We start from the raw sequence: 12,975 nt of genomic DNA, 5'->3' as shown, positions 1-12,975 counted from the left end.
AATTGTTTTTTGCAAGTTTTTTTAATTTTACAACGAACCAGCTGTTCGGAGAGATCCAAAGTTTATGTTTAGTTGTTGTTAAAATGCCTAGAGCACGTGTACGCGAAATTTTTCGACAGCTAAGTGAATTTGAAAGAGGTCGAATTATTGGTCTTATCTTATTGGTTATCGTTAACCGTACGAATAGAAATCCAACTACTGTTATGAGATGTTGTCAAGCGTGGTTTGATAATGCCCAAAAAAAGTTCAAGATCGACGTCTAAGACTTATGGCCATTAGAGACCGATTTGCGACAACTCGATTTTTGGCTGATGCGTGGTTAGGAGAACAAGGGATTCCTGTAACTGTCCGAATGGGGAGAAAGACATGAACCTCAGTTTGATGTCGAGCGTCATGTACCGAACAGTGGGCGTTATGGTATGGGGTGCTATTGCACATGCAAGTAGGTCATCTTTAGTCTTTATTCGAGGTAACATTACAGCGCTGCGTTACCTTCAAGAAATAGTGAAGCCATATGTTCTCCCTTGCCTTAACCGGCTCGAGAATCCAATATTTCAGCAAGATAATGCTCGACCTCATGTTGCCAGAGTTAGTTTAAACTTTTTAGAAGCGACCCATGTGAATCTTTTGCCATGGCCGCTCAGATCCCCCGATCTTTCGCCCATAGAACATGTGGCTTGGAAATTTACCCCAGCCCCCAAGGAATTTGGCGGCTCTGAGACATGAAGTACAGGTAGCTTGGGTTAGTATTCCTCAAGAAGAAATAGATCATCTTATTGCATCAATGCCAAGACGTGTTGGGAGTGTATAGATAATCGCAGTGGACAAACACATTAATAACATAACAAATTAAAAAAAAAAAAATTATAAACACTTCGTTTTTTTCTCTCTAAATTTCATCATTTACTCCTTGCTAAACTATGTTTTACAAAAAAAAATTTAAAATTTAAACAACTCCTTCTGGGTGTTGCAGTTTCTTTGTCAGTTACTATATTACATTCATCGTTTTTTTAGGTATTGAAGTCTAAATAATGTAGTGTTTTGAATTATTACATGTTTTTTGACCGTTCCTCTTGTTAATGAGGTTTCTTTGAAAAATGGAACTTCAATTCCAACTATAAATACATAAAAAAAAAGCTTATTTATGAAATAATTACTATACCTTCAAAAATTATTACAATATCATATTATAAACTTGATTGAGTTCATTTAAGCTCGCTAGAAATTTTTATTTGTTAGAATTTAAATACTTGTGCAATATTGTACCGTGTGATAGAAAGGTTGTAACACCCAGAAGAAATGATTTGCATGAAGTGAGGATCTTCTTTTTGAACGATAAACTAATAAGCAAGTTTATCAGACTGATTCAGGTTTGGTCGAAAATGTTGTTAAATCCAAAATCGGTCATGAGATACTCTTGAATAAGTGTTACCGATCACAAAGAATCTGTTATACTAAGTTTACATAAGCAAGCACTTATAGACAATCCCTATCATCCTTAAGATATACATTTGTAAATTTGATTGTGAACTACTACTTCAATTAAAGTGTTTTGGTTTATTTCAAATATGAAGAATATAAACACACCGGAAAAATTAGGAGAACAGACAAAATCGCAACAAAGTTTGTAGATAGTTCATTTTCTCTTGAATCCTTTGGACGATTTTAACAATTATTCTTTCAATTATAGCTTGACTCCTGGGGAACAAGACTTTTCAGAAGACTTCCTCACTTCCTTTCTTTTATTTTTATATAAGGGGGTGAAAGAAAAGAGTGAAAAGTAAGCTCTAATTTAGAACACCCTGTGGAGTGAAACATAGAGAATATTTATGAACACTCAAATGTTGCCTCATCTTTTTCGATCACTTTTATCATTGTTGAACAAGAAATTAATATGTTGAATCGTGAAGCTATCAAAGTTAATTTAAATTGTTACACTGAACCAAAAGTGTACAGGGTGAGCAAATAAGCCAGGTAAGCGGCTATATCTCAGGATCCATACAGTGACTTTATTACCAATATAATATAGTCACTGTAAGGATCCACTCATCGTAGATACTTGCGGTAAAAAATTTTACCACTAAAGTGTACAGGGTGGGCAAATTTTGATGTTTTAGCACTACAACTTTTGAACCAGAGGAGATAGACAAATTTGATACCCACTTCTCGATCTCTTTTTCTGAGAAACTGAAAGGGGTAGTTTTCGTTTTTGGCCACCTTCTTTTGTTTTCGAGTTATAAGCGAAAATTGAAAAAATGGCGAAATCGAAAAACAGTTATATCTCCGCTAATACTGATGATAGAGCTCTGAAATTAAAACATTATACAGGCACTTTTTTACGTAGAATCCAGTGGCGTGCTCGTATTTTCAAAAGGGTTTTTAATTACGAAGCTATGACCCAAAGTTATGTTTTTTTAAATGGGAACACTAGATTTTTGTGCCATTTTCTGAAAGCTTAATTTTTCCTGATTTCAAAAATATATAACATCGTATGATTCGGATCAATATAAATAATAGAAAATGGCCAAAAACCTCTTTTCATCTAAGAGTCTCAATATTTCTATGGTTTCAACTGTTGATGAACACAGAAAAATTGAGCTTTCTATAACAAGAGCAGTGTCCTTCCGTCAATCTGATTATTTCCATGCTTTTCACTTATTTCTACAAAATTCGAATCTAGATATGTTTTATAAATTTTTTATCTAAAAATTGATTTGGAAATAACGGAGAAACCACAAGATCGAATTTTTCAATCGAAAGAGTTGTAATGAGATGCATGTATCAGGAGATTATTTACATAGGTCTCCAGAATCAATACGCACAAGTACCAATCCATTTTAAACAGCATATGAAACAATGCATATATGATTGAACTCAACATTTTAATTACGAAGGGACAAACAAGAAATAATATTTTACCTAATAATGACAACAATTGCACAATGCACAGTCGACACCTCTTCTCGATATTTCAATAGATGAATATTTGAAACTGTGTTCAAGCTACCTAGGAACCTTTTTCCAAGTTCGTTTATCTTTTCGAAACTATTTGTATAAAATAAATATAGATTCGAATTTTGTAGAAATAAGTGAAAAGCATAGAAATAATCAGATTGACGGAAGGACACTGCTCTTGTTATAGGAAGGCTCATCAACAGTTGAAACCATAGAAATATTGAGACTCTTAAGGAAAAAAAGGTTTTTGACCATTTTCTGTTATTCATTTTGATACGAATCATACGATGTTATATATTTTTGAAATCAGGAAAAATTAAGCTTTCAGAAAATGGCACAAAAATCTAGTGTTCTCATTTAAAAAAACATAACTTTGGGTCATAGCTTCGTAATTAAAAACCCTTTTGAAAATACGAGCACGCCACTGGATTCTACGTAAAAAAGTGCCTGTATAATGTTTTAATTTCAGAGCTCTATCATCAGTATTAGCGGAGATATAAATGTTTTTCGATATCGCCATTTTTCCAATTTTCGCTTATAACTCGAAAACAAAAGAAGGTGGCCAAAAATGAATACTACCCTTGTTAGTTTCTCAGAAAAAGAGATCGAGAAGTGGGTATCAGATTTTGTCTATCTCCTCTGGTTCAAAAGTTGTAGTGCTAAAACATCGAAATTTGCCCACCCTGTACAAGAAAACACACTGGAAATTGTTTTGAAGTTCATATCCTACCGCCATCGGGCGTAATAGCTATCATAGAGTAGAAAAATGAATTCTACACGAAAATGTTTCATATGAAGTGGGACGAAAAAATATCATCACTGTAATCCTTGGAAAATTCTCTATCTTTTTGAATTGTCACTTTCGATTTTACGACATCAAATAAGGGTAGGTGAAAGGAAGAAATCTTTCTGACTGAAATGCCTGTAAGTTCAGTTTGGCTCAAAATTTTTGAGCAAATTAGATCTCATCTGAAAGATAATATCTTGTTGATTGAGGACAAAATATACTCATGATAAATTTGTTTTTGCTGCTCTCGATAGGGGGCGCTAAGTCAGAAGTTCATTGTTTTGTTCATTTTACTCCGAAATTTCAAATGTAATGATAGGATTTTCTTAACAGAATAAGAAATTCCATCAAATTTGCATGGAAAAACCTGCAGGTCGCAAAGCGATAGTTTCAGGCGTTCTGGAGTTATGGCCGAAAGAAGACACAATTTAGTTTTTCAGTGCATCAGTTGAAGAATATATTTTTTCGGCCATAACTCCAGAACGCCTGAAGCTATCACTTTGCGACCTTTTGGTTTTTTTATACAAATTTGATGGGATTTCTGTTTCTGTCAGCACCTAAAGACACAATTTGGTTTTTCAGAGCATCAGTTGAAGAATATCTTCTTTCGGTCATAACTTCAGAACGCCTGAAACTATCGCTTTGCGACCCTCAGGTTTTTTCATGCAAATTTGATGGAACTTCTGTTTCTGTTAAGAAAATGCTATCATTACATTTGAAATTTCGGAGTAAAATGAACAAAACAATGAACTGCTGACTAAGCGCCCCATATCGAGAGCAGCAAAAACAAATTTTTCATGAGTATATTTTGTCCTCAATCAACAAGATATTATCTTTCAGACGAGATCCAATTTGCTCAAAAATGTTGAGCCAAACTGAAGTAACAGGCATTTCAATCAGTCAGATTTCTCCCTTTCACCTACCCTCATTTAATGTCGTAAAATCGAAAGTGAGAATTCAAAAAGATGGAGAATTTTTCAAGGATGACAGTGACGATATTTTGTTTTTCAACTTGATATAAAACATTTTCGAGTAAAATGCATTTTTCTACTCCACGATAGCAATTACGCCCCCTAGCGGTAGATGTATGAACTTCTAAACAATTTCCAGTGTGTTTTCTTGTATACTTTAGTGGTAACATTTTTTACCGCAAATCTCTACGATGAGTGGATCCTAAGATATAGCCGCTTACCTCGCTTATTTCCCCACCCTGTACATAAATTCCATGAAGTCAATCATTGTATTGATGAATTACGTCATCCACCAATGAATAGACTTTAATTCAATAAAAAGCCGTTCATCATATTGATGAATTGTTTTCATTTAATCAATGAACTTCCAGAAAATAAGTGAAATGTTCATTATTAAAATGTTCGGCTCATTATTCAATTGGTTGTACTTAATATTAATTTAATTTTATTGAAGTTGTCCAAAGTAGTTAATGTACGACTTTATACATCTAATGAACAAAGTTCTTCTACCCAATGAATATTTCATTGAAACAATGAACACTCCACATCAATTTCAGAATCGTTATATTGATGAACAGAGATTTATAAAATCCATGAATATAGGTATACATTAATCAACAAAGTATAAATTAAGGAATGAAATTTCATTATATTGATGAGAAGTTCATTTTATCAATGAAATCAATTCGATAATTGTCATTCTTTGATACAATAAATAATATTTTTTCAGTGTACTGAAATCTTGAAAGTGTACAAAGTTCTGTAATTTCTCTCGAAATTAAGATATCGCAATTACTAAAAAGAAGAGATGTCAGAAAAGATAAGGTTATATCCGAGTGTCAGTAAACATTCTCACCTGTCAACGATTCATTTCACAGGATGTTTTGAATAATAGCTTAATAGGTCAAAGGGTCAAGAGAAAATGAACTACGACTTTTGTCGAGATTTTGTCTGTTTCTCTAATTTTGTTGGTGTACATATTTTCTTGACAAAATGTTAGACATTTTAGTATTTTTCAATATACGATGTTTTGTGTGTATCGATAATTAATTACAAAGGACTTCTGGTATTATTATGACAGCATAAATCTAATTGAACTTTATTCTCAACGGGGAATTTGGAAAAAAATGAGTTGCTTGCTGAATAGAAACTTTATTACAGAGATTCCAAAATAATCATTAACAAATTTTGTACTCAATCATTACATTTCATAACAAGTTTAACTTGAACACTTCATTTCTAAAAATACATGTTTATGGAGCTATTACTTCATTGTGCACATGAAAAATAAGTGATTCTGATAAAATAATACTTTTCAGAATCTTCTTCTCAATATAAGGCAGTCTATTCATTTCATTGAAATCAATTGGGTGGAACTTTCCACCTAGTCTTTTTTTCCATCTCAACTTATTTCTAGTTTTAAAAATATTTTAAATGCAGGTACACTTCTTCACGCAGATAAAATTCTCAATTTATTGAAAGATTTTTTGTTTTCGGAACTATTCCTGGGAAAATAGCAAATAATCAAAACAACATAAGATAAAGGAACTTGAAGTAATTGTAGATCATGAAATATGCTAGAAAAACTACTGACGTGTATAAATCTAAAAAAAAAAACAAATAAATTACTTTAAAATTTCTGAGAAATCTTCTAACAAAATAATTGTGCAGAAGGAACATGAGTTTTATCACATATTTTTCTATTTTGACAAAAGTGATTTACATCAATAAATCTTATAAACTGAGTATTTGATTTGTTTCAAATTTATTTCCGAAATGTACTCCATCCAGATAACACATATAAAAAAAGTATCACACAAAATTCCTCGCTTTTTTTTCCTGTTTATTTTCTATTAGAGAACTTTTTTGTGAAAGATTTAAAAAAGCCTGCACTTCCTTTTATATTTGTTACTTTGGCATCTGCAGTACTGCTAGCAATATCTATAGTTGAGCTACTAGGACCTACATCCGATACAGCCAATGGGAGATCAATAATTTCTCTAGTCGCAATAAGTGTTCCACTTCTTGATTTGTTGATTCCTTCAATGTTTACGACAGAAAGGGACTCTGAGATGCTAAAAACATTTGTTGCTGATTTACTACGAATAACTTTTGACTTAGAGGGTATACTTAATTCTAAATAGCTAGAATAATTTATATTTTGTGCTTGCTCTCTTTTTTTCCCAACATATATAGCCGTCTTCGTAGACATATTGTTCGCTACATCTGAACTACTCGACGTAATACTAGGACTATGTTTCGCGATCTCATCAGTCCCTTCCTTAAAGGTCTTTCTAATACAGGATTTCTGGTTGGACTTCAAACTTTTTATGGAATTTTCACAAGAGCTACATGAAACATTAGAACTAATGAACGATATACTCGAACTAACAGGACTACCAATCTGTTTTTTACTTTTAGGAAAAATTTTCTCTTCTGTTGATGAATTGGATTGTCTATTGCTTTTTGATTTTTCATCTTTAAGAAGTACTTCCGAATCTTCATACGTTGACAAAGGTAATCGAGACTTACCGGATTCCCAATCATTATCATCATCAGAATCATCTTCCGCTCCGGAGCTATCTTCGTATAGAGGAGTTTGGGAGTCTCTTATCGAACCGTCCAACGAATCTCTGGTCTCTTCGTCGTGAGACGGTAATTTTATTTCTACTGTCAACTGAAAAAAAAAAAAAATTATTGAGCATACAAGGATAGTATATTATTCAACGAGCGGTAATGTAGGTCATAACTCACGCAGATGAAGTTTGCAGCACGAGCCGCAGGCGAGTGCTGTAATTCATCAAGTGAGTTATGACCATTACCGCAAGTTGAATACTATACTTTATCTACGGCTATATCAATAAATACTAAGAAAAAAATACAGACTTAGAATATAGACAGAAGGAACGGGAAATGAACATATGTGCTCGATCCCGACTACAAGAGAGATGGAAACTTAGTGTCACCAATCACAATCGAACTAGCTTCGGCTAGCTCGAATCCAGTACAGAGTACAGACCTCAGAGGAAAGAAAAGATAGAGGTGCCTTATAGCATTTGTTGACATCGCTATAACATTGTTGTTTACAAACACTTATAATGTACTGCGTTGCCATTCTGAGGAAGAAGTAATCTTTTCTCCGTTCTGTGGCATAGATGTTTTGCGAATATTCTGAGGATTTGGCAACACGGTTCTGTTGTTGTTATTGCACGTGTCAACTAGAGGTGAGTTAAGGGTTAACTGTTCATTTTAATTTCACGTTTGTAATCGGCGTTATTTCATACAAGTTTGTGAATTTTAAGTTACATATTGTTAATTTTAATCATGGTAAATACTCGAAAAACATGTATAGTGTGTAAAACATCGGAAATGAAAACCTAACCTATCATAGGTTAGTTCACGTTTTGAGTCCATAGGCGTAAAATATATCTCGTCTATGGCGTAGTATTTGTGAGATATCGAAAACTTAATTCAATGCTAACATTTGTAGGTTTCCTTCAAATAGAGAATTTAGCAAAATATTGTGCCACGTATTAATATTGCAAATGAACAATTTGCCGAAATATGCATATGTTTGTTCCAAACATTTCAGCACCGAAAACTTAATAAGAGGCAGTAAGAGAACCATTGACTACGCCACTGAAATGTTTACCGCCCCTCTAGTTGTCAATTTTGCAGGTTTGTTGTTGTCCTATCTCACTTTATCATCATGCTGTTGCAATTGATTACAATACAACGCTATTTACTTCTAAGGGCACCTCTATCTTTTCTTTCCTCTGAGGTACAGACATAGAACTATATTGAAAAACCTTAATAGTTGCCTATAAAGATGCATTAAAATATAACAAAAAACATTCCCTGTAAACGACGACTTAATGACTTTACTGCTACAAACTTCTTTATATTTTTTTCGGGTAACATCAGCTGTTTGTCTTTTGGAAATTCATACCTATATAATATTTCATCTTCACTATCTGAATTAATCGTTTTCAGCAAAACATTCACAATAATTAGATATCAACTAAATTTGAAAACGTCAAAATTATTAAAGTGACATTCCCTCGGACATTCCTCCGCTCAATAACAATAATGGAATGTTCCCTTTCGGCCAATCGGATAGAAGCACAGATCCATATGTTCCGATTTATTATAGTGAGTTATAGTAGTGAGTTATTATAACTCACGATGTTTGTTAATAGATACTATTAATTGCTCAAAAGCAGTTGAATAATGAATATATAATTCAATAAGAGTAGATAATAGTATATTATTCAACGAGCGGTAATGTAGGTCATAACTCACGCAGATGAAGTTTGCAGCACGAGCCGCAGGCGAGTGCTGTAATTCATCAAGTGAGTTATGACCATTACCGCAAGTTGAATACTATACTTTATCTACGACTATATCAATAAATACTAAGAAAAAAATACAGACTTAGAATAAAGACAGAAGGAACGGTAAATAAACAAAATGTGCACGATCCCGTACAAGAGAGATGGAAACTTAGTGCTACCAATCACAATCAAACTAGCTTCGGCTAGCTCGAATCCAGTACAGAGTACAGACATAGAAATTTATTGAAAAACCTAAATAATTGCCTACAAAGATGCATTAAAATATACCAAAAAATATTCCCTGTAAACGATTACTTAATGATCTTACTGCTACACCAATCTTGAAAATTCTTTCAAACTTCTTTATATTTTTTCGGGCAATTAATTCTGTATGGTAACATTAGCTGTTTGTCTTTTGGAAATGTATACCTTTATAATATTTCATCTTCACTATCTGAATTAATAGTTTTCAGCAAAACATTCACAATAATTAGATATCAACTTAATTTGAAAACGTCATAAGTGACATTCCCTCGGACATTCCTCCCCTCAATAACAATAATGGAATGTTCCCTTTCGGCCAATCGAATAGAAGCAGAGAAGTATAGAAGCACAGATCCATATTTTCCGATTTATTATAGTGAGTTATTATAAATCACGCTGTTTGTTAATAGATACTATTAATTGCTCAAAAGCAGTTGAATAATGAGTTTATAATTCAATAGGAGTAGATAAAGAACTTTAACAAATAGAACTCACTTCGAAATCTTCGGATAATTGCCTGTTATTTTTATCCTTTTTTCCGACAATATCCAATTCGTGCTTCTTGAATGTTAGTATTCTCTTGTTGTTGTCTTCCTTGGTGATCCCGTTCAATGCGGCGAAGAACGTATTAAACCAAATTCTAGCGAATCTCTTCTTTTTCGTGAAGACCGGCGATCTGTAGAATAACTCGATTCTCACATCACCATTGAACGATGAAAGAACTTTAAAATCTAGTAAAACTTCTGGATCACTTGGACGAAAGTTGAAAGTGCGGCTTTTGAATCCTAAAGTCATTTCGTGGTATTTTCCTTCGTAATTGTCCTCAGTCTGAAAAGAGCCAATAAGTGGTTAATCATCCAGCTATTTAAAATTAATGTTTTATTTGAATTTTAATGCTTTTTTATTCTGGGAGGCCAAGGCAACAATCGACTTAATTGTCTTAAAAAATGGACCTAGATTTTTTTGGTTTTGAAGGTTTTTCCAATAAGAAGTTTTGATTTAAAAAAAAGAGTATTTTTAAGAGAAATCAATGAATGTCTTGAATCTATTGTTGACCATTGGCACAGACCTTATCTTTGATTGCGATTGTTTCGTTGCTTGTGTGACACGCAGCACCGTCTTGTTGAATCAGAAGATCAACGAATTTCAGTTTTAGGGATCAAGATATCGAGGTTATAAACGTATGTAAGGTGTTGGGTGTTATGGTGGACCACCAGCTCAAGTAGAGATTTCATTGCGACAAACTGTGTAGTTGTCTTAGCTCTGTGGTTTACTCTCTGCTGGCAATAAGGAAAAAGGTGGAATTTAACATGCTTAAAACAGTCTATTTTACATGTTTTCAGAGTAAAATTAATTAATGTATCTCCCTTCGGGGTAAAAGCATGTCGGCTGAACCAGTATTCTTGATTCAGAAGTTGGGCATCAGAGCAATGTATGGACTGAGGTTCAGAGAGTCGTTCTTCTTAAAGTATAGTAACTATAGGGTGTTTTTTTTGAGGTATATAACTTTAAGTTGGCATTGCTGTTCAAGATGGCGACCGATTTAACAGCTGTCAAGTGATTTATTCTCAGTTTGGTTTGGCAATTCATCATGAATAGACTCACGCCTGAACAACGCTTGCAAATAGTGCAATTCTATTTCGAAAATAATGGTTCTGTGCGGAATACGTATCGCGCACTACGTCCATTTTTATTTTGTTTAGCGATGAAGCGCACTTCTGGTTGAATGGCTACGTCAACAAACAAAAATGCCGCATTTGGAGTGAAGCTAATCCTCAAGTGTATGTCGAAACACCGTTACATCCAGAAAAACTGACTGTTTGGTGCGCTTTATGGGCTGGTGGAATCATTAGTCCGTTCTTCTTCAAAAACGATGATGGCCAGAACGTAACAGTCAATGGTGATCGGTATAGAGCCATGATTACTAACTTTTTCATTCCTGAATTGAACAACCATGATGTCCAGGAGCTGTGGTTCCAACAAAACGGCGCAACATGTCACACAGCTCGTGCCACAATCGATTTATTGAAAGACACGTTTAGTGACCGCCTAATTTCACGTTTTGGACCTGTGAATTGGCCTCCAAGATCTTGTAATTTAACACCGCTAGACTACTTTCTGTGGAGCTATGTAAAGTCATTGGTCTATGCGGATAAGCCACAAACACTTGACCATTTGGAGGACAACATTCGCCGTGTTATTGCCGATATATGGCCACAAATGTTGGAAAAAGTAATCGAAAATTGGACTTCCAGATTGGACTACATCAGAGCCAGCCGTGGCGGTCATATGCCAGAAATCATATTTAAAATGTAATGCCACAAGATTATCTTGCGGAGAAATAAAATTCATGTCAATCGAATGATCCATCGTTGTTTTATTGCAATTTAAAGTTCTATAGCTCTAAAAAAAACACCCTTTATTTTGAAGAAAGAAATATGTTCTATATGGCAATAAGACTTTTTGAATCTCTACCAGAAAGAATTAAAGAACTTGGTAACTTTAGGTCTTTCAAAAAGGAAGTCTGCAAGCAGATTATAAGCTGTGAACCATATTCTGTAAAGGAATTCTTAGATTGGAAAGTTTTTTATGATTTTTTTTATGAAATATCCGGACTACTTTGATGCATTTCAAGGAACTAATCAGCAAAGATAAGACGTAGCTGGTGATCTACCTTCTTGAGTTCTCATGTTAACTGAACTTTACAACTCTACAAAATACTGTGGTTTGTGGAATTCCCAATTTCCAAGATCGACAAACTTGGGTTTTCGTCAAAAGTACGGATTACAGAAGCAATTTTCTCAGTTGTTCTTGCTTCAGTTTTGCGAACTGCGACTGCAAAATTTTCACCATTTTTGTATTGAATTTTAACAATTTCAATGCGTTGTTGAATCGTGTATGGTCCCATTTTTAGTAATGACGTAGTTTTTAGTTGTCAAATGTCAAAAGATTACAGCTGCTTAGATAGCAGGCTTTTCAAAATTAAACCTCTCATTGGAAAACCCTCAATCTTCATAATAGATGTGCAAGACAGCGTATTGAGCTTGGAACTCATAGAAATTATATTTATGGCTCAGCCATTTTTAGGTTAGGGAGAAAGTGGAACAAAATTGTTGTTCCCACAGCTGCGCTACATACTAATAATTTGAGAATGTTTAAAAAGAGCTAAGGTCGATTGTTAAGCATTATTTCTAATGAAAATCCATTTTTCTGATGCTAAATTTGTGTGTTCCTATATTTGCATGAAACTGTTTTTCATTTCATATTGCTGTATTTGTGTTATCAAATTTGTTTGTACTGTAATTTTTTTTTTGTATAATTTTGTAAAAAGGATCTTTGATATAATCATTGGTCTGTTGACATTAAATAAATAAATAAATAAATAATTCTGTCGCCTTTCTGTCAAAATATTTATGTGAGGAGACACAATGTGAACATGAATTCGGCAACAACCAATGATGGCCCATTATGGCTTGTCTGAGCATGACTCACTGCCTACAGGGCTCTCATGTTATATTACAATTATTATTTAATGGATTCGGTCCTTACTTGGCGGAAATTCATTATAAATAAAATAAAACGAATTAATTTCCACTATATTACTTAATTGTTAGCAACAATTGTTTCGCCACACTGTGGCTTCATCAGGCTACATTTCTGAACT

The 12,975-nt window shown here is 33.7% G+C and overlaps 1 protein-coding gene across 8 annotated transcripts in view; it reads right to left on the bottom strand.

Annotated features, from left to right (window-relative positions):
- LOC123683234 (phosphatidylinositol 3,4,5-trisphosphate 3-phosphatase and dual-specificity protein phosphatase PTEN) overlaps positions 1-12,975 on the bottom strand; it is a 29,987-nt gene that overhangs the window by 5,883 nt on the left and 11,129 nt on the right. For 4 of the 8 annotated variants that reach the window (XM_045622135.1, XM_045622137.1, XM_045622138.1 and 1 more), the window contains 2 exons: positions 9,807-10,139; positions 5,850-7,390 (listed from right to left, as the gene is read on the bottom strand). In XM_045622135.1, the coding sequence (XP_045478091.1) occupies positions 6,557-7,390; positions 9,807-10,139 (1,167 nt within the window). In that variant the 3' untranslated portion in view covers positions 5,850-6,556. Of the gene's footprint in view, positions 1-5,849; positions 7,391-9,806; positions 10,140-12,975 lie in introns of those variants that run through there. The other 4 variants (XM_045622140.1, XM_045622143.1, XM_045622141.1 and 1 more) reach the window with 3 other exon arrangements.

This window comes from Harmonia axyridis, chromosome 6 (assembly GCF_914767665.1).
Source record: "Harmonia axyridis chromosome 6, icHarAxyr1.1, whole genome shotgun sequence".
In the NCBI taxonomy this organism is placed as follows: Eukaryota; Metazoa; Arthropoda; class Insecta; order Coleoptera; family Coccinellidae; genus Harmonia; species Harmonia axyridis.
The sequence above is the reverse complement of the archived record's forward strand: the minus strand, read 5'-3'. Positions and strand labels throughout refer to the sequence as shown.